Source organism: Oryza brachyantha, chromosome 1 (assembly GCF_000231095.2).
Source record: "Oryza brachyantha chromosome 1, ObraRS2, whole genome shotgun sequence".
Lineage (NCBI taxonomy): Eukaryota > Viridiplantae > Streptophyta > Magnoliopsida > Poales > Poaceae > Oryza > Oryza brachyantha.
Window position 1 is genome coordinate 13,557,624 of NC_023163.2, and position 23,183 is coordinate 13,580,806.

The window sequence follows — 23,183 nt, forward strand, 5'->3', positions numbered from 1 at the left end:
TGTCATGATTATTGCGATGTATGTCAGGATTATTGCAATATATATATCTTCATGATTTCCTTTTGGATTTTTGTTCCAAATTTCTTGTTAAACCTTCACTATTTTTCCAAACCACGGTTTACCGTCATCACGTGCTGACAATATGACCGATTATCACGATAACCATGGTAATTATCGCGATATTGCAAAACCTAAGAATGAGACGGAGGGAATGAGCCTCAATTATAGTCTGTTTAAGGACTACGGATATCCCAGCTCTATCTTGGGCCATTGGTGGCCATCCTAAACTTTATGTTTGCTGCCAAAAGGTGCTCGTATTAGACATTTTGGAAATTGGAACGGTAGTTCGAATGAGATTATTACCATAGTGTGTCGATGCCCCTGCTACGTACCGAACTTCAGGCCATCAATAGCCATTACCTAACGAAGAGAGGATCGACATTTCACAGGCGACTTTCACCACATCAACGACATTTGATTAGTTGATTGGCTACTGAAAACTGTTGTGCTAGTGATAAACTGGTAATAATGTCTCCACAATTTTCGTCATGAAAAAATTAATCAGGATCACTGACATCCTTCACTGAGGATGTTTTGTTTATTAAAACAAAAACCACAGAAAAGAACGGAAGAATAGATTTTCCATTGGCAATAAAGGCACCGATAAGTTACAAATAAAGAATAATCGAACTATCATACTCAACTCGCGAGAGGCAAGCTGCAGTTAGTCCAAGCACCCTACAACAGAAAAATGGAGACATACTCTATTCACTCGCTTCACATTTTCCTTTCCCCAATACTACTTACAACATGACGGCTAGTTCCTCACATAATAAATTAAAATGCAGCCTAAAATTATCCGAATCGCCTAAAATCGAGAAGAAAAAACTGTAACACGAGCGCTCACAATGAAAAACAAGGTGAGTGTTTGCGGGAGCTACAATGGTGGTTGATTGTAATTGATATCATAGAACCTTGACGCCACTTGGTCGTTTACCTTCCATGGCGTCCTTCTTGTCACGGCAATCGGAACAAAGGAAAGGTCCTTCCCATGGCTTCGAGCTGGAAGAGAAGATCGAACCAGCATGAACTGATATCCCTTCACTTGGTTCCAGGTCTACCTGGCAGATGGCACATGTAAACAAGCTTGATGATGTTCTCCGACCACTTGAGTCACTGCCCAACCTGCGTAGTCAAAGTATATAAAATCAGAAACTATTTTAAACCGGGTGTCCCATCGAAAGACATTATAAGCATAAGATCTATACAAGCAAACATAGTGAACCAATATTAGAAATACAAAAACATTGCAAACAAGAGAAACACTATGGTGCTCTCTGTCGGTAATATATACTATCAGTTCATAAGGTTATATCAATATTTTACTCAGTGATTTGGGGTAATGTTGAATTTAGGATTTTATCTATTCTTCATAAGAGGTTTTTATCCAGATATGAGATAACATTGCTGTATAGTACATACTTGACACATCCTTCGTGCGCAGGAAATGTACCATTTTACCCCGTTGTGCCTATATTTTTTGTAGACAATTATACCCTCTCTATGTTTTATTACCGCCAAGTCTGCTGGTAGTAGAAATAGATCTAAACCCTTCGATAAGATTAGATCAATGATTTAGATTCCTTTCTACTATCACTAGGGAGCACCATAGTGGGGCTTTGAAAACAAACCGTGCTGAAGAGAATTTGTAAATCACATTACAAAAGCCATATGGTTGCATTATTTTTATGTGTAGCCCAATATATATTACTCCCTCCGTTTACCCTCCGTTTCATAATGTAAGATGTTTGACTTTTTTGCTAGCAATATTTGACCATTTGTCTTATTTAACAAATTATGAAAATATCGTTTATTTTGCTTGTGACTTACTTTATTATCAAAAGAACTTTAAGCATGACTTATCATTTTTTATATTTGTACTAAATTTTTTAATAAGACGAATGATCAAAAGTTACAACCAAAAAAATCAAACATCTTACATTATGAAACAGAGGTAGTACCAAACTAATAGTAAAAAAAACTTCATCCATCCCATAATATAAGATATTTTGCTATTCAAATTTGTCCCACAATATATTTGATTTTATTACCCCAAGACAATCCTTAACTCCCCACTTATCAACTTCCGTGCTCCGCAATATAAGATACTTTCCTCATTTTACTACTTGTACTATTACTTTTCTTTTTTTGCACAAAAAGGCACAATCAGTTATATTATGGGGAGGGAGTAGCCAACAAGTAGGGTAGCAAATCAGCTGTACATGAACTTTTGCTAACATCATAGGCTAAGTTTAAGCTGATCTATAAAAAAGGAAGTAAGCAAACAAGGTCATAACAGCTTGTTCAAGTTAGATATGCCCAGATTAGGAAAATCAACTAAGAGGAACAGCATTGCCAAGGAAAATGAGCAAGCTTAAATGCTAAAGCATTTACAATCTTTCTAGCATAACATGTTTAACCACTCCCAAAACATTGGGTTTGTCTTACACAAGGCTTGCACAATGCTACTTGTGATCCTTTCAATAAAGGATGCATCAAGAGGGTATTCGTCTCAGCTGTAACAAAATAAGATGTATAGCAGGCATTTTAGGATTATATATCTTAATACCATGTGCAAAATGATATTACAATATCATTCTTATCATTATTTTAAACAGTTCTTCCTACCATTCTATTTCTAACAGTTCTTTCGATTTGATATTACAATATCTTCTTATCATTATTTCAAACACTTAATTTGATTTTATTTCTCTTTTCTGCATCCTACCATTCTTTTAAAAGATTTACTCCCTCCACCTTTTTTTATTTGATGCTGTTGACTTTTGGTGTATGTTTAACCATACGTCTTCTTCAAACAATTTACATAATTATTAATTATTTTGTTGTGATTTGAATTATTACTAAAAACACTTTTAAGTGTGACTTATAATTTTTCATATTTGCACAAACAATTTGAATAAGACAAATGGTCAAACTTAGATTCAAAAGTCAACGGTATCAAATAAAAAAAATGAAGGGAGTTTTTCAAGTATTTCTTTTTGAGCCAACATGGTCCAAGGTCCCACCTAATATGCCACATTAGCAAGACAACTCAGGGTATGTTCACCTTTGGTGGCAATCTCAATAGTAAAAAGACTATTTTATAAATATATCCCTATTTGAGAATAAAAATCAGCTGACCCCTTTTTTATCATTGTTTTTCTAGCATGAACGGTTATGCGATTGACTGGCTACAAAACAATTGTCTGGGTAATTTTATCAAGATGATGTATTTTCTAGCTTTAGACATAGAGGTAAAATAATCTTTTTGCCATAGTGCCTGCCACCAAGATTTGACCTTTGCTGAGTTGTCTTGCCCATTATCTTAGGCAGGCCCAAGGGACACATTGACCCAAAAGGTCAAATTAAATGACTGGTTTGGACAAAATGATATTGCAAGGACCAAACAAGCCCTAGAATGAAACCTGAAGGACCAAATTGGCCTATTCCCCTAAACTAAAAATGTTATTCACCTATGCAGTCCATTTTCAACCATCCCCATCTTCTAGATAAATATGAAGCATGCAATGGCCATCCACAAGATCAGCTCAATTTGCTTGTATTTGCACATTACTTGACCATTGCTTACCAAGGTAATAATTACTAACTATCCCAGAGCTAATATTAAAAACAAGAACGGTACTAATGCCAAGGCCCAATCATAAGAAGATCACTAGAATATGAATTGAGATCATGATAATGATATATATGATTTTTGCATATTCAGTCATGAGATTTGAGGGTATATCATCATGCGCATGTGACTCATCCATCTGACAACCAGTGTGTCACCACATAGGAGCATATTGCTCAAGTATTGTGCTTGCTGGAAGAATATTGCACCAATCTTGGGCCACCAAGTATAATACAATCAGGTGAGTATGCAACAAGTGTGCACTGCTGCACTCCAAAAATAGGACTACAATGGACCAGAAAATCAAAGGCGAGCAGCCTTAGGGACTATTGTGTTTTGTTAGCAACTCAATTGAACAAAAAATAAGACCTGGTAAGGAATGAAATGGATTTAGCTGAAACAAAAAAGTGGCCAAATGAGCCAAGACAATGCACAAACTTAAACAAGGCGTTCAAACCATGATCTAACAAACATTTGAAAAAGAAAGGGTCCTAAATGGTACTTTGTCAGTGACCAATAAGGATAAAGTACAATGGATCTTGTTTTCAGTGCTTTCATAGGGGGGAGGGGCTCTGATCACTAATTTATTCCTTTTCTACTATGAAATCACCGGGTATGAGCTTTTGCTTGGTCAAATTGAATTACCCCCCACAGGTCAAGTTTTTTAAATTGAATTAATGATGGCACTGCCAATGGTATGTGACTTGCAAGAAAACAAATCGATCAAGTATGGTTTCAACCAAAGTTGTCACTGTCAGGATTGGGATCCTTGGCATAGCTTAAAGAACTGAACCAGAAGTCAACCAGTGAACAAAGTCACTTTAGTGGTTCCCCAGTAAAACCACAGGTTTACCAGTTCAATCAACTATTCAAAGAATTAAAAAAACAAGTTGTTGTTGGTTTGGCAAAGAAAACAAACTTATTGCATATGTTAACCTCCTAAGGAACAAACCATTGCCTGCTAGTTGGTTAAATGGGTTGTAGAATGTATACTTGTCCATGGACCTTATGTTTTCAACTTCATCCAACTGCTCCAATAACAATGCCAGTTTAGCACAAAACTAGCCATGCACAATGCCCACTAGTTCAGTGAGACTTCCTTGCTGGAAGTCTTGGCTCAAAACCGGCAAAACTAGGCACCAGTCCCTGGTCACTGAAAGAGAATAAGGACAAGATGCAAGTGAGCCTGAACTACTAACTAGCTACAATTGTCACCTAGCACTTCCATTACTCGATGTCTCCATCCCCTTGCCACCACTGCTTGGTAGATTCATGATCGGCAAAGTCACCGACTCACTGCTCACCATCATCACGACTTGCTAGCTTGAGAGATGATAACAAATCCGATAAGAGAACATGAGAAACAAGGATGTCGGACAGCAACCCACACTCCATTCATGTACGCTGCAGCAGTGTAGTTGCAGTGTTGCACTCTATCCATCAACCCTCTATGTGTCTGTGTGTTCTTAAATGCAAAAAGACCCTAATAAGCTTCTTCTATCTTCTTTAATATATGTGTTGTACTATGATAAATAGCTTTATACTTCATCGACCTAGATATTGACCCAAATTAATTGGGTTCGCAGCCCATGTCCAAAAATAATGACTCAAATAGCACCACTCTTTTTACGCATGATTTTATCAATCTTGAACCAGCAAACCACAGCCAAGTTTGTGGACCCAATCAACCTGGGCTGTTAATTGTCTTGGTCAAGCAAGAGATCTGGTACTGGCGATACAATGTAACTAGTTTGAAATCTGCAGGGGTGATGTACTATAATTCAAACAGAACTATTGGACTAGCATTGCTGTTAGCTGGTCAAGAAACTAAACTAATGATGCATGGTTAGCTGGTCAAGGAACTAAATCAATGATGCATATGCATATAATTGGATGAATGACAATGAATCCAGCTTCTTAAACCCTAAGAGTAGGGAACTAGCAGTGAAACACTTAGAAAGTTCATAAATACTTTTAGGAAGAGCTACAACTGACCTCTCTGATAGCATTGCTGAACCTTCTTCAAATAACTCTTCTACCATACCCACTGCTGACAGCTGCTTAGTCAGTTTATTAGTTTGGTCTTTTGCCTTTTTTCTAAAGATTAAAGACTTCAACTTGTTTATCTTTTTTGGTGGAGATGGATGCCGTATTGTTTGATCAGGTGGGATTATGTCAACAACGATGCAGGTTGTATCATCTTTTAGCCCTCTTGTCCTGAGCGCCTCCTAAATGATTAGGGAAAACAAGTGATTCATAAAGAAGCATGTCTGATGATGCAATGATAGTAATATGGTATCCATTTGAGGCACACCAACGGGTGTTACATAAGAATTGCTAAGAATGTACAAAGCACTAGACAGTTTCCTACTCCTACCTTAACAACTTGCTTAGCAGCAAGCTCAGCAGGCAAACCTCTGCAACACTTAGCAGCTGCCTCTGACGACAAGGCATCCCAAATGCCATCCGATGCAATAATAAGCCTCCCTCCAGCATTTGACAACTATGTAAAGTAAAAATAAATTAACAAAGAATGCAGTTAGTAATCTTAATATCATCCAAAATATATTATTGCCAAAGGGAAATCTAGGAAGAATTCTAGGCATCTATTTGCAAAATCAAAGTTTTACCTTCACTTGCTTTACATAGGGAACAGGAACTATAAATTCTCCAACATCAATATCTCCAATAGATCTTGATAGACATAAACCTCCTGGCCAGCATCTCAGTGGACCAATCTGATAACAGTGTGATACACATTGTTAGTGCTATTTTATAATCCTTCCAAAACTAAGCACCTGTATCTAGTAGAGTTATTTTATACAGCATAACAAGCTGTGTGTGCAACCATATCAACAATGAGACGCACCTCTGCCCCACCAACAACGCTAAGCCTTCCAACTTCACCTCCACTCGCAGTGACACGTTCCCTCCTACAATTATTTTATACAGAAGTTTGGTTAAAGCAAACATACCAGTTATTTTTCTATTCATCAGTCAACAAAAAATACCCATGCCATTGCTCAGGGACAAAGGTACTTAATAGAAAATATAAAACAACAGTATTACTTGGAGTTGCTTTAGACTATTGAGTCTAAATGGAACTCAAGAGTGCAAGGACATATGTTCACGCAATACAATTTAATTGTTTTTTGAGGAGTTATTTTAGTAGCAAGTATGACTCCAGTAATAGTGGTAGAATAGTCCGTTTAATGTGCCCAAATGGAAGCAGCAAGCAGGACATCATTTTTTTTAACAAAGGGAGAAGTAACAGTTGCACGGAAACATATAAACATTCTAAACTAGAAATTGAATAGAAACAATATGAATAATTAATTAGATGAAATATGAAACTGCAAAGAAGCAAACAATGTGCAATGCATGCTGACTTGCAGAGCCTCTAAATAAAATACCATATTAATGATAAACAATTGATACTCACTCCTCCACATTTTCTTCTAGTCTATGATCCACAGTAAGCAAAGAAACAGCGCCACCCTGAGCATCCAAAATACACCGAGAATCACCAACTGACGCAACAGTGATAGTCCATCCATCGATGATCACAAACGTGGCAGTTGTGCCTGAAGTTTGTCCTGATACATGGTCATAAAGGGAAATTGCCTCAGTATTTGCCATAATTTAAGCAAAGTGATAAATACCAGACACCAATGATGGCATCGTGCCTTTGCTTTGGAATTCCTTGTCAGTCTTTACAAATCCCGCGACAAGCGCACGGGGCAACGCATGCAACCACTCATCCCTGGAGAGCCCCCTTGGCATCGCACTCAGGACATGATTGAGCAGATTGTCCCTTGTGTATATTGCGGCGGCGTTACCATTATGCCCATCAAGAACCTATAGACAGAAACATCCAATCAGTCCAGTCCCCTCTCTCACAACTCTTAAGCATTTCCATACAATGGTTGCATGCGCAATTGCAATTTCCAAGCTCCAACTAGCACGATAAAGTTATATATTAAGAACTAGGATACCAAGATCTGAACTATGAAACATACATAGCAGAGCATAGCAATTCAGCAACCACACACACCCCATAGACTGGAGGCCTGGAGCCAAATCCAAGCTTCACATGCTGCAGGCAGTTGGTAAAACCAGCAAATCCAACCTCACTAGCTGCCAATTCCCAGCAACTCACTCAAGAGATCAGACGCAAGCCACGAAATGGGTGAATCGGAGCAGGCGCTCCCAAAATACCAAAATCGCACCGCCCTGACACCCACGCACACTCGCGACCAGGAGAGTGGAGGACACGAACTCACGGCGAACACGGCGAAGGTGGGTGGAGGCGACGACGCCGCCGAGGAGGACGAGGCAGAGGTGGAGGGCCGCGTGCAGTCCGTCCTGAGGAGGAAGAAGTCCTCCCCCTTCTTCGACTGCGCCGCGCACCCGTACCGCAGCAGCGGCCTCCGCCACCCGCCCCGGCCCTCGGCGGCGGCGTCCTCCTCCCCGCGCGCGCAGATCCTGCTCCCGCTGCCCAGCGGCCGCTCCGCGCGGGCCTCCTCCTTGATGAGCGCGGCGAGCGGCACGAGGCCGCTCCCGCCGGCGGCGGCCTGGTGCCGGGGGCGGCGGTGCTGCTGGTGCGCCGCCGCCGCGTCGGACGAAGGCGGCGGCGACGGCGACGGCGACGACATTGCCCCCGCTCCTCCCCACGATCGGATCGAGGCGAGGGAGGCTGAGGCGAGGCGGGGGCGGGGCCGGAGGGGGGGGGAGCGGACAGGCACGCGGAAAGGTGGGGGAGGGGGAGGGGGAGGGAGGAGGAAGAGATGGCCCAAACGAGACGCGGTTTTGTCCCGTTTTTATTGCGGCTTTTTTCTGCTAGCGGTAGCGGAGTCCAGCCCCGTTGCTGTTTTCATCTCTCCTTTTTTTTTTGATTTTCCTCGTTTGTTTCTTGCCCTTCTATAATTCATTTTATTGTTTTCTTCTCGCTTTTTTTCTCTCTTGGCTTTTTCTGTGTTCTTTTTTCTGTTTTTAGCTGTTTACATCACCCTCCACTCGTTAGTACCTCGATTGGATCTGCGTGCTCACATCCTTGGATGATGTGTTCATTGAAATGGTGTCACGCCTTGGCTATAATATAAACTCGATTGTCACTGTCACCTAGCTACTCCATGAAACATAGAACCATGGTTTGGTGTGTTATTGGCATTGAGTTTTTTTAGTATCATAATATTGTTAGTTTTCGATAATACTTCTTCGTCCTATAATAATTTTATTTTTACTTATCCGAGAACAAAAAACTAAAGCATCCTTTATTTATCGAATCACATGTAATTTTCTCACACTTTATCTAGTTCTAATGTATTTATTATAGAAAATAATAGGTTTCAAGAAATGTGTTAAATTTTTAAATCTTTTGGTTAGACTATCCTTGTTCATAACAAGGGCTAAGTTCTTCGAAATTGAAATAACAAACTAAATTATGTACTTAACTAAATTGCGGTTGTAACCTATAGTTAGCCAAATTGATTGAATATGTTAAAAACCAATGGCCCATTGGCACCGAGCCAACGTGGACGCTGTTATCTTACATACCTACACACAACAATAGGTGAAGAATAAACGCAGATGTATGGAGAGCAATTATTTTTATTTCTTTTCTCTTGGACACATCAACCTCTCTCTCGATTTATATACCCATAATAGGAAGAGTCATCCTCTCTCTCGATTTATATACCCATAATAGGAATAGTCATTATTAGGATAAGTATGTGTATATTGGTGCAGCCCATCTTTATCTTTAGCGGGAAATAAATAGTAGGGGCCACAGATGGTGGTTTCCTAATAGTACCTCTTGGGTGAATACTAGGGATGAAAACGGGACGGGTATTTCCCGACCGCCTGCCCACCTATTTTAATTTGGGACAAATTTGGGTCAAAATTCTAGGTACCCGAGATTTTACATGGATATTGGGCTGAATATAGGTATTTTTGACATATATGAGATCGGGTTCAAGAGAGCAAGACTATCAAATACCAATAGTCCCTTCATTTATATGTGATAGTCTTTTTTTTCGCGTGAGATGTTTATGTCACATATTAAATCTTGTTGCTCAAGATGGGTTGAAAATAATTGCATATATAGTTCAGAATATTAGAGCCACTATTGGTATTTGAAAAAAAATCTACATTGCAATGGGAGAAATTTCAGAAATGTGCAGTAGAATGCGACTTGGATAACAAATCTAGGCTTCCATTTGATGTGCCTACAAGGTGGAACTCCATATGACATGTTGAAACAAACAATTTACTATAGGAACACTTTTGTCATTAGATGCTGGAAGCTATGAAAGGCGTGTTCCAAGTGTTATGAATGGGATATGGTTGAATCACTATGCAAGTGTTCGGAGAAATTCAATGATGCCACTTTGTTATTTTCTAGTTCTCTATATCCAATAGCAAACTTGTTTTGGTGGAAGTTTTCTGAGATTAAGTTAGCACTTCGAGAATGGTATGCAAGCGATGATGCCTGCATTTTTTCTATGGTCGTTTCTATGCAAACCAAATATGAAAAATATTGGGACATGTCAAATCTAGCTTTTGGTATGGCTTGCTTACTTGATCCAAGATATACCGAAACTTCCCAAGAAAAATCCCGAATTGGATCCAAAATTGATGGGTTAATGTGAGCTTATCCATGCGGTTAGGCACTCTTCCAATAGGAATTCATTTTCTAACTAGCTTTCGTGCTTTGGTGAGTCGTCCGAGATCCTTTCGATGACCTATGTTGTGTTGAAGAGATATCTATATGATCCGATCGATTGCATAAGACCCGCGGTAGCAATAGAACGGGGAAAGTACAAAAGTTAGTGAAATATTTTCTAAACAAGATCTATACAAAGCATGAGAAGTCTAGTGAACTTAACCGTGTCTTGGATGTAGTTAACAAGTTTTCCTAGGCTAACAGGAGTTGTATTGCAACTAAAACTTCGAATTATACTAGTGCGGTAAGGACTAGTGGAAAATCTCGATCACATGGTAAAAGTGATTTGGGTCTTGATGACATTCAGGACTTCTTATATGATGATGCAGTTGGGACAAAAGAACGGAATATAAATGAATTAGAAGTCTATATGAAAGAGAAACCAATTTGTTAGGTTGATCCAATAGGAGAAATTTGACATATTGCCATGAGCGAAGAGCAACCAGATGACTTCTTCTATCCTATCGACACTTGCTCGTGATGTAATGGTTGTTCAAGTCTCCATCATTGCTTTAGAGTCGGCTCCTAGTGTCGGTGGTCATGTTGTTGGGCCTTTTTGTTGTTCTCTAGATCTTGGGATTATCGAGCTCTAGTTTGCACCAAGGATTGGATAAGATTATCTAGGAATGGTAAGTATTTTTACAATTTTATTGTATTATTTATATATAATCTTCCTTTTTGTTTATTTGTGAATTTTAATTTCATCTTAATTTAAAGACAAGATAGCAAGAATTATTGATGAGATGGACATGCAACTAGATGATAAAGTCTGTGCCAATATAGACTTGGATGCAGATATTAGTTAAACTACTATCTTTCAGACATATAATATTTGAATGGATGTTTCCATTTTGAATTTTGACAAACATAGTATTAATCTGAATTTTCTCTTGGATCTTTTGTTTGTGAGAATTGTTATGGTGATATGTAATATAAATATGCACTAAATGATGCAATGTAGCGAATCAATTGTGCTACCCTACTAGCTTGCTGTTGCTAGCTGTTACTTTCATGACATATCTGTATTTGGTATATATATGGAATAGTTGAATACATATCATAAATGTAGTATATATATAGCTGTTGCTTTGAATATCCGAATAAGTATTCATAACCGATATCGCTTGTATCCGTCTTAGTACTTATCTATTCTGTATTTGTGCCTGGCATTATCCGTGTTTGTGTTCGTATTTAATAATATCCATATTCAACCCGATGCCGATAATAAAATGTGGGTTATGATATGACAACAGTGCTATCTGACTTGGTTTCACCTCTAGTGAATATTGCGCTATACATATGTCTTGTTAAAATCTCCCTCCAGAAACCTAGTTGGAAAAAATAGGATGGCAAAAAAGAGTACATCATAGACTCCAGTCGTATTGCACTTGTTGCCTCAGTAAAAACCCTATGTTAGAAAATTTCTAGTAAAAAGTCACCAAGGGAAAGAGAGTAATCTTCTAGATTAACTATTATTCTAAATAGCCAATGATCTGAAGGATCTTTGTGATACTAATCAACTTGAAACATTACATTAAGTGGTATTTCAATATCATAGTCATGATTAATATTTTGTTATGAACAATTGGCTTTGCAAATAATTTATCTAATAGAAATTAGTTTGAAAATCTATGGTGTCCGTATGTGTTTGTGTAAATGGGTCAGGTTGTGATATATGTCCAGAAATGATTGGTTTATCTCTTTGTGCAAGCGAGTTAAGGTCAACCGTAACATCCCGAGTTTTCTCCTGAGCATAAATCGAACTAAAAAGGAATTAAACAAATTTTTATTGTTAAGTCAATAATTAATTAACTAAAAAATATTTAATTAATTCTACCCAAAGGTCATGAATATGCTTGTATCGAAATCAACTAACATGATGTATAGTGAGAGTTTCAAAGAAGACAATGTATTTTTTTCAAATTACAAAGAAGAGAAGACGCATATTCAGGTACAAGGTAAGTACTAAATTTTAGTAAAAAGTATGATACATCTTAAAAATAATTTATAATATTTTATAAATGGTTAGCTACTTATATCCTTCCTCTGGATATAGAGGTCGGATCTCTAGTCATTATCTTTTAAAAAAGCTAATGATATCCATTTTAGTGGGAATGCCCTAGAGGTCTTTTCACTACTTTTGTACTCACGATTTCGATGACCCCAACAGTTCACATTTTCTATAAGAGTATATTAAGTTATGAAACGCCCTAGACCCGAGTTGTCATGTATGCTCAAATGATGAGGTGAAGAGAAGGAAAACCACCATCATGCCAGAGACGTCGTCTGCCCAAACTCCATGAGAGCGAGAGAAAAAAAGAAGATACAAATTGGAGAAACAAAAGAAAATTACTATAGAATCTTGGGGCAAGTGTAGCAGGGACTAAGGAAAGTGTATTAGAGTTGTAGTGGTGTGGCGTATTTCTTACACTAAACTTGCTCCAAGTGTCTTGCGTCTATGTGATTTTGCTTAGGCTATAAACAATAATTGTATTCTGTCAATTGAACCCAACAACTTTTCCTCAAAATGGAGAAGTGACACTGACAGATATGTCTGCAGTCAGCCCCAAGCCATCTTTGCCTTCCAACCAATGTGATTGGCACAGGAAATAAAATACAGCACAGTATCTTTCATTCTAATGATCAAATAGCTATATACAAACAATAATGTATTCGGTTTGCATGACCAATGACACCTTAATCATTTATTCCTAGTATGTTGCCCCAAGAAGTGAGATTACATACTGGAGGAAAACGGAGAGCACAGATGTACAAAAACATATTTCATATCCCGATGGCTACGGCCTTGTGTATTGGGACTTGGGACAACTTAGGCTCATATGACAATACATGTTCATTGGTCAGCAATAACAGCCAGGTCAGTATTAGAAAGCTTTAATTCAAAACAAATGGGGCGGGGCCAATTAGCAGGTCAGCATACTAGGAGACAAAAATGGGCTCCTATCAACAATTTAGAACACATGAAACAAGGGAAAGATTTTAATCATACCAAAACATAAATTTCTGCGTATGCCGATCTCTTTCACCAAAATCTGTGCTTAACAGCCGCCTTCTCTTCAGTCATGGGCAAATGGCAATGCAACCATGATCACCAACCATTACACCCGCAGCTATGTCGGAAGATACTCAGTCAGCATTACAAGCTCTGGTTTTAAGCTTTTGCTTAGTGGGGGAGCAACTGGTGCATGAACCTATTAATCATCTCATAACTCGTGAAGGTAATGACAGCATTTGGGGTCGTTCTTAGCAAATTTGTAGCACAACCTCTGTAGAAGCCAGGAATTCCCTCCTTCTGGTACACTTGCTTGATACAGTCCAGTACACCAGTGTAGTGCACAGCACCATGACGGCCACGACCTTGTTCTTGCAACTTAGATCGTACCACCTACCAATATAAGCCAATTACTAAAATTGAAACAAAAAAACAGAAGGTACTTTTTTTCATGTTCCTAACTATCCGATGCTATAAAGAGTGGTCAAAACAATCCAAAAAAGGATTCTTTCTTCATTAGTTTAATCCATCCTTATTTTGCTAAGTACTGTCTGAAGGAGGTTAGATCTTATCTATCTAGCCTTTATTTCTCTCTGCTTGTCTATTCGCTTTAGAATAGATTTCTCATTTTAACCAACACCCTTTACTAAAGCTTGGCTGTCCTACTTTTTGAAATAGCCCACCTCTTTGATTCACTTATCCAAAATGGAGAAACAAAAAAGATCTAAGCAAAATTGAAAGATATGGAGTGCCAGCTTGAGAAGAGAACGACGTGTTTATTCAGGTATTTCATAGCAGGAGAAGCATATATTTAACAGAACAATTTAGTACTCAACGAAAAGATATTGTGAAATAAGAAATATTTAGAGGACCAACAAAGATACCTCATGGGGGTATGTTATTATTGAGGCTGTTACTTTAGATCCTGATGAACAAATAGCTAGTTTTCCTGGACTGAGCTTATCGACTGTTGTGTTGTCTGAAAAACACATGCAATTCTTCAATAAATCTTTTAAGTCATGCAGCCTCAAGTCCTTACTCAAACTTTGCTATAGTAAAGAAGATCCTTTTTACCTCTTTTAGCAAAGTATAGCTTCACCTTCTCATAGACAGGGAGCTGGATGGCCACATGAGTAACCCCAGCTAGAGAAGGAAGAAGACCACTATCATCACATAAAAAAGAATCAAATTGATAACAGATATTTTACTGAAAAAAAGAAAAAAAAATGAACCAACCAGGTCAATGTTCAATACGGTTAAAGTGAAACCTACCTATATAATCCACGGATACCTTCTTCTGCTGTAATCCGTCGTAAAGCAGACCAAATGCTTGCGTAAGGTACCACTCCAGGCCTCATCCCTTGTGTCTACAAGATGAAAATGAAGTACAAGAATAACATTAAACATCATCCAACATAACACATTAATACATGTGAATGTGAGAACTGCAACAAATAAGACTATATGCCCCAAAGTATGCAAAACTCAAAATACAAATAGTCATACCAGACTGTCATGATTAGGTCAATATATACTATGTCAAATAGTTTTCAATCATCAGCAATGAATAAACATTCTTGCAATTCACACATATCTCTATAGATTTTGGTAGGCAGCATTACCAGAGTTGTATTAATTACTTTGAATTATTGATAACAGGATTGAAGTAACCCGCCAAAATTTTAATAGACATTTGGCGAATGATCTCTAGACAGAAAATATGTTTCAAACAGATGGTTCTTTGTACTAATTTTTTAATGGACCCAATGTAACTAATAGATTATAGATGAGCCAACCCTGTTTTCTTCTTGTGAATAAGTTGTCTTTGCTTACTGTTTCGCCACTGGATTGACCAAGGAATGAGGTGTGATTCTTCAGCCTAAGGAGAGTTTCTGACTGTACATGGCCCATTACAGAATTTTCACAATCACATGAAATATGATTTTCATGGCTATAGTTAGGTTTATTGCCACTGTTTGATATAATAAAAATCATTAACATGTCCCACAAGTCATTTCCATAACAATGACACAGTTGCAGAGATTAATTTCTTGTATGCCACTATTTGGCAAGAAAAGTGAAGTTAGTGCATCCATCAATCAAGCATGACATGTTCTATACAAGGCAAGAGAAGAAAGGCTGGTAGCCTGTTCATGACCTAAGAACAAAGGAATATAATTGAATACCCCAAGAAGGCACTCGTCTAAAAAAATGGTTTCTAAACCAGTTCAGTGAGCGATGCAAACTTAAAAAGCATCTACTACTATGCTTGATGTAGCCTCCCAAATTGACAGTTACTGTCCTGTAACCACCTCATTCCTTGGAACTATTTTTCCTGTGATACCACATCAAATGCAATCTTTGATAAAGTATGCATCTATTAGCTGCTACATGTCCCAAATCCACAGTTGAAAATTCAGGGAAATAAAAGGGAAAACCAAACCCCTTTAAGAAAACCCAGTTTCTCCGATCTTTGGCCAAGATTAGGTTAATGACTGACTGATAGTGCTGTTTTCTATAACCATGGTTGCCTCCACTTTGCTAGTTCTCATGCATTCATGTATCAGAATCGACAATTACCTAAGATAAAACTACAAATCAATATATGCCCCTACAAAAATGTTGATAGAATGTATTGAATACAGTTCACCTCATATTCAATCATGAAGCAAGTGACTACTACCTCTATCCCAAAAAGATTTCATTTTTAGCTCCTCATGTTTGTCCCAAAAGGACTTCATTTTTTAGCTATTATTGCATGGGAGTTTGGTAAAGTAGGAGATAAATGCATTGGGTTTTGAAAAAGTGAAGGACATTCTAGTCTTTATAGTTTTGCATAGGTATATGTGAGTTGGCCTAAGGTTAGTCATAATGTATAGTTTAATGGTATAGTTACCAAGAATGTAAACTAGGTAATTGAGCCAGATAAGTTTCATGGGGATGAAACTCCTCTCTCATCTCATGAAACTCACTCATTTAATGACCCTGGCAAGTTGGCAATTTTGCTAATATGGCACCCCTATTTAATGTGCATGACACCCCACGAAACATGCATTGAGACTGGGCCTAAAAAGAAGACTTTTGGGGACGGAGGGAGTATAAAAAGTGTTTATATTCCACAATCACAATTCACACTACAACCAGAGCTCATGAAAGCTTTCAATCAAACCCCTCTGGGGGGAAAAGAATCCATAAATTTTACATCGCTCCTCATGCAGAGAATCACTACAAGAAGCAATGTTGCTCACAAATCTATAAGGAGAATGTCATCATTATGGAGTTATCCATGCATAGATATCTATACTTTCTATACAGTTCTTACCCACTAGCTATAAAGCTTAACATGCACACATGCCATGTCATCACCCACTAGTAACTATTATATTTAAAGCATATGCAAGCATCAACATAAAATCAACATGCTAACATGCCATGTCATCATCCACTAGCAACTATTGTATTTAAAGCATATGCAAGCATCAACATAAAATCAACATGCGAACATGCCATGTCATCATCCACTAGCAACTATTGTATTTAAATATTGCAAGTGTGCTATATAAGCTCAACATGCAAACACGGCATGTCATAACCCATTTAGCAACTATTGTATTTAAAGTTTATGTAATCGTGCTACATCATATATAATTTATTAGATTCTAAAAATTAATAAGCAACAATATCAAATCATCGTCCTCTTTACTATTTTCATAATACTTGAACATATATTCATCCATTATCCATTATCGTCTCTTATATCAAGAAAGGTCACGGAGCCCCCCCCCCCCCCCCCCCCCGAGGGCAACACATACACAAAAGAGTAAGGAGGAAACTCCAGGAAATTATTTTGAAAAGAAATACTATTACCTATTACCACTAGGGAAAACAAACATAAATTACTATGATATAGCGTACTTGCAGCCTAGTCTTCACAACCCACAATGGATTAGTTGCAATAGCTGTTGCAATCCCAGCACATGAAGCAGCTAGAATATTTGATTGGACAGACAATTCTCCAGCATTATCATCTGCATAATGAACATGAATGGTTAGGATTATGTGCCAGAGTTTGTATCATGATTCTATTATTTACACTAACAAAATTAGGACAAAGCATGGTGACAACAGTTGATGCAAATTAAGCTGTATGTTTTCTATTTAATATAAACAATCGTCCATGAATCAAAAACATAGTTACAATCATAAATCAAAACAAAATTACATCTGCAGTTGTAGATAAAAGATAAGAATTAGTGAAGAGAAACGGGTGCTGGCTACTGACAGAAAGAGACAGCCTTTTTAACCATGCTAAGTGGTTTGCCTGTATATATTTGTGCCAGTTATAGGAAAATAATGTTAACACATAAGAGTCATTGGGAGCAGTTTTATAATAGGATAATAAACTAAATAATTAAGACTACTAGTTGCCCACTTCTGTAGGCTAGAACCTTAGTTTCCATGCACTACCTGCAACTTATAATCTTTAATGAGTCAACGCTATTGGTAGCATTTAGGACTATGTGCAAGCGCATGTTTCCATGATAAAGGTATAGAGATGAGGCATAACTCTTCATTTGCTTATGTGCATGAAATCTCAATGGAGTTTGTCAGTTCCATGATTCTACAAATCCAGTTTCATGAAACAAAAATTGACCCTCGTGAACACTCTTTAAGTCTTAACCCTGTTAAGTTTCCTGCAAAATTTTAAAACGTAGGATCACGATCTTAATTTGCTCATAGTCTTGTCTCTTATCCTACTCAGATATAACAATCCTTAATTGTACATAAACTAACTGCCACATAAACTCTTTCTAAAGTAACAAACTAGCAAAAAAAAAAAACTCCTTTCGTAGCTTAAATAAATGTCAAAATAAGATTTTATTCTCGGTTTTACTACATCTTCACAGATGGAAATGAAGAAAATATATAGACTGGAATAATGAAAAAACTACAAATAAAACAGGGTATATAGACTGCAAATACTGCAGTAACTATATTCGTTGCAAAATGGATTTGATTGTAAAAATATATGTTTTCATAAAAATAAATTGTACTACAGGATGAAGAGAATATAGGAAAAAAAACTATCAGATCATATGTAATTATGCATGCACCACAAAAATATGCCTCAGAGATCCAATAGAACCCACTTGACTCAATTTCCTAGGCTGACAAATCAATTCAACTTAAGTCTCTCGGTTTCTTCTAGTGTGATCAAAGGACATCTGCACTGTGCATACAGTTCCTCCTCTTCTCTGGGTATGTTGAATCTACGAACGGAACTAACTACAACATCTGAGAGAAGAACAATCCATAACAGGTTTGGATCAGCCAAGACTTGGGAATATTGTGATATATCTGCAGCTTTGTGCTGCCAAATATGTTCTGTCAACAATATTTACGATGTATGGTAAAATATTGATATTATACGATTCTAAAAGAAAGTCATTGAATTGATATGTGAAAAAAAGAAGATTGTTAAAAGCAAATACACTCTCAAGAAAAAAGCCTTGGCGTCAACATTCTGTGGCCAAAACCAGCTAACATAAAATCAACTTAACTAAAAGGGCACCTATCAGCATATGGTGGTTAAATAGGTAACAAAATGTTGAACTTTAGTGCATCCACCCCTCCAGTATTCAGTTAGTCAAATATCAAATATCAGCTATACTCTCATCACATATAGATATAATATGCAAATGTACTTTTAAAGAACATAATGTTAGTCTCTAGTTGAAGTGCTTTAAAAGTTTAAATGACATCCTGAAACAGGGAAGTTAGGCGTACAATGCAAACAGTAGATCTTCAGGCAAATACTTTTATAGTTCACCAAGTTATCATACTAAACATGATTTAGTGCTCGAAAATAGGAATACAAATATTTTATATAGCGGCATATCAAAATTGTCAAAACCATTCCTTGAAATGATCGAGTAAACTGAGAACAACAAGAAGATGGAAAACACAATAGAATCTAACTCAAACACAATGTTCTCCTAAAATATGGATTTTATCCTTCTGACCACATTTCTTCAATATTTTAGACATAAGCACAGAAACTGACAATTCTACACCAACAATGATAAAGCACAGTTGTGTTTAACCTTGAGAATGAAGAAGACCCTTCAAGTGATTATAAACTGAAAATGTAACCTGCAGAAAGGAAAAACATTGTCTAAGGTGTAATTCAAAAAATTATATATCAAAGGAAGAGATGACAAGAAGGAAGAGAGTCACATAAATACCATGAGTGTTCTCATTGTTAATATGTTTCATGTGTTACATGCTTTCAAACAAAAAAAGTGAATCGCAAAAAAGAAAGATATCAATTAACTAAAATCAAAGCAAATGATCAGTCATCACTATCAGGAAATAAAACAAGTAAATCGCCCACAGCTTCAGTGCAGATAATTAGCGTTTCATTATTATAGCAGTGTATGCAGTTGGAATAGATGGGCATGCATGTGTACAAGATCATAATCAAGCACACCAAACAAACATCACATCCTAAAGCAATGCTTTTCCTGCAATCGCAAGCATAATTAATAGGGGATATAGACTGGACCATATAACACAAACTACCTCCATTTCACAATGTAAAGCTTTCTAGCATCGCCTAGATTCATATGGATGCTAACGAATCTAGGCATATGTACAAACAATATACATTGATCAATAGATGAATCTAGGTATAGCTAAAAAGTCTTACAATATGAAACAGAGGAAGTATATATGTAGAACCTCATGTATGTCAAATTCTGAACATATTCTTGGCGGTATATTTATTATCGGAATCATTGATTCTTATTATGAAAAGGAGAGCATTACATTGGCCAGATTTCTGTACACATCAAACATGATACTGTTAAGCGCCAACAGAAAACAATGAACTCCTGTTTCTGTTTAAACAATCGAGTGCCAGGTGCCAAAATTTAATCCTCATAACAAATTACACAAAAATCACTAAAACAATTTTACTTGTGCAACCAAATCCAAACAACCCTCTCCTCAAGAATCAATATAAATGTCTCTAATATATCTAGATCATACTACCCCCATCCCAAAATATAAGGGATTTTGGATATGCATTGTATTTTGGGACAGAGGAAGTATATTAAAGACTGAAATTCGTTTTCAATGGAATTGCAATCATACGAGGGGCCCTGGCTAATAGGCGAAATGCATTAAAGTGTTCAAACTGCAAATACGCTTCCTAGAGCTTTACATATGTTATTAGTCATTGCATGGAACATATATTAAACTCAGTGCAATCACATAAAGGATCAGCATCATGTATTTTCATAACTCATTGGTTAGAGAAATGTACCCACATATCATCTTACAAATATAAAACAATTTTATAAGAGTACTAACTGCTTTTGTAACATTAATGATTACTTACAGCCCAAGTTGGAAACAATGCTACTGTTTATGAATTGATTGTGTTAATGATTACTTACAGCCCATGTTGGAAATAGTGCTACTATTGTTGGTGAAAGGCCACGATACAACCCAGGCAGGCCTTCATTTTTAAATATGTGCTGAAAACCTGAAATTATAACCCTACCTAATACGGAAGAGAAACATAAGTCAGAAAACAAGATAAAGGGAATGGATACAAGATGAATTTATCAAAAAGAATCAAATAAGAATGTTCAAGTGGGATTAAAAATTAGGAATGCATGCTCAATACACCAGTGCTTTTTGAGTAGCCCACGTTCACCTATCATGAAACTATATTGATCAACAAACAGAAAGAGATCAACATTACATCATTCTGCCTGTTAAACTAAGATGTCTATAGAATTCTGCAAGGTTGTACAGTACTAATAGTTGTTTGGTTGAAGAGACACATTTGCACAGGACAAACAGCTCATATTCAAATTAACAATGTGCATTTAAGTAGGGGCAAAGAGTAAAAATTTTGCAATAAGTATGTCTTGAACTCTTAATCTCTGGAATGAACAAATAATTTGAAGCATATACTCCAGAGATAATGGACAGATATTGAGAAATGAATGGAGTAATGCAGTGTCGAAACAGTCTTATATGAAATGCTTCATTGGTTAGACTTCAGGAGATTTCAAGAGCAGCGGCAACTAGAATACACACCGCACATGCAGGGAATAAGATTTATCTCACAACTTATAAAAATTAATATCATGATTTATAAAAATTAATATCATGATTTTGACAGTGACCAAAAGCGAAATCCTGCATAATATAGAAGCATATTTGAAAACTAATTACGATTGAGCAGGCTTTATATGCCCAATTTATAAGTATTGAACCATAAAAAAACTGTATTATATTACCTATTTTTGACCACATGAAGCGCCAACCTTTGCAATGCTATGATGTCTAGTAATTTGTAGATATACAATACAGATATACAACCATTGTCTAGCAGATTCCTGGTATAATGCATACCTATATGTTCTCATGATATTCTTTAATATCGCAACCAGGGGCAGATCTAGCACCCCGTTAGGTCTATGGGAGCCCCCACTAAGCCCCATAAATTTTATACCAAAGATCAAGGCGAAGCGGACTAAAGCTCTATCTAGTTTATTCCGACACCTCTAGTATCGTTTGCTAGATCTGCGACCGATCGCAACACGACAAATTGATCTTACAGCAGTCAGCAGATCAAAATAAGCTAACTCACAGATCTCATGGGGACAAAATGAATAGAGTGCAAAGTAGCCAAAAGGAGCAGAGGAACCATGCGTCAGACGAGAGATAGTTACCAGGTGGCGCCGTGCTAGAGAGGTTGGAAGGGAGGCCGTACACCTGCAGCCGCGTCTTGATCACGTCCAGCGGGCACAGCACCGTTGCGGAGATCACACCTGCGCCAACACCCCCCACCCCCCCACCAAACAAAGAGCAAGCAAAAGGATCAAAACCCCACGCCACCATAGCGGGACTGAACCGCCCGAGCCACACGCTGGGAGAGCAGAATTACCAGCCGAACCGCCCGCGATGGCGTTGCAGGCCGCCTCCCGGGCCTTCCATCGCGCGCCGCTACCGACCCTGCCCTCCGACATCGCGGCGAGGGGGACCCGGCGCAGCCCCGCAGGGAGCTAGGAAGCCACAGCAGACCAGGCACGAGAGGTCGTAGTTCGTACGTCTCCCCCACTGGAAATGGGGATGGGGGCGGCAGCTAGAGAGGGAGCGGGCTTGCAGGCTCCGCTCTCCGTCCCCCGCGGCGGAAACGTCCCCACCGGATCGGGGTTGGGGGGGGGGGGTGCGGTTAGCGCGGCGCCGCCCGTGCGCCCCCGCACACCCTCTGGCTTGGTTGGCGACGCGGAGGGGATCGATCGACGGGGGAGGGGGGCGCGGCGGGGGAGCCGGAGTCGGAGGGGGAGGGGAGGGGGAGGCGCGATGATTGATCGGGTGGTGGGAGGCGCGGTTGCGGCGCGGTGGGGGGAGACGTGACGCGTTCGATCGATGTGGTCTTCCTGCAGTGCGGGGCTGTGCTGCTGTCTCAGCAAACACGCGTCACACTGGAACGCTTGCTAGTTGCTAGTCGGCTGGCCTGGACGGTCTCAGCACATCCATAACTTGTTTGATTGGTTTGAGAGATTTAATCACGTAAATAATGGATGAGAATATTAATTAGGACTCATTTGTTTGAGTTCTAAACTCTAACTCCGAGCTCTAAACTTCAACTACTATGTATATCAGCTAGATCATGTGAGAGAAAAAGATGCATTAAAATTGTTTGGATAGCATCGTCAAATATAGAATTC

The 23,183-nt window shown here is 38.2% G+C and overlaps 2 protein-coding genes across 2 annotated transcripts; both read right to left on the reverse strand.

Annotated features, from left to right (window-relative positions):
- Positions 1-629: 629 nt before the first annotated feature.
- LOC102702341 (probable protein phosphatase 2C 3) lies at positions 630-8,381 on the reverse strand. The gene is made up of 8 exons (XM_006645874.2): positions 7,978-8,381; positions 7,381-7,552; positions 7,137-7,290; positions 6,564-6,627; positions 6,325-6,432; positions 6,072-6,197; positions 5,690-5,922; positions 630-1,185 (listed from the first exon to the last, which is right to left on the reverse strand). The coding sequence occupies exons 1-8, from the start codon at positions 8,347-8,349 to the stop codon at positions 966-968; spliced, it is 1,449 nt and encodes a 482-aa protein (XP_006645937.2). The 5' UTR covers positions 8,350-8,381; the 3' UTR covers positions 630-965.
- Positions 8,382-12,958: 4,577 nt separating this feature from the next.
- On the reverse strand, positions 12,959-22,700 carry LOC102702621 (nicotinamide adenine dinucleotide transporter 2, mitochondrial-like). Its single transcript, XM_006645875.3, has 9 exons — positions 22,397-22,700; positions 22,182-22,280; positions 20,892-20,998; positions 19,536-19,584; positions 17,347-17,459; positions 14,704-14,798; positions 14,506-14,594; positions 14,316-14,410; positions 12,959-13,824 (listed from the first exon to the last, which is right to left on the reverse strand). Exons 1-9 carry the CDS (start codon positions 22,476-22,478, stop codon positions 13,603-13,605), a joined length of 951 nt encoding a protein of 316 aa, XP_006645938.1. The 5' UTR covers positions 22,479-22,700; the 3' UTR covers positions 12,959-13,602.
- Between the last annotated feature and the right edge of the window lie 483 nt (positions 22,701-23,183).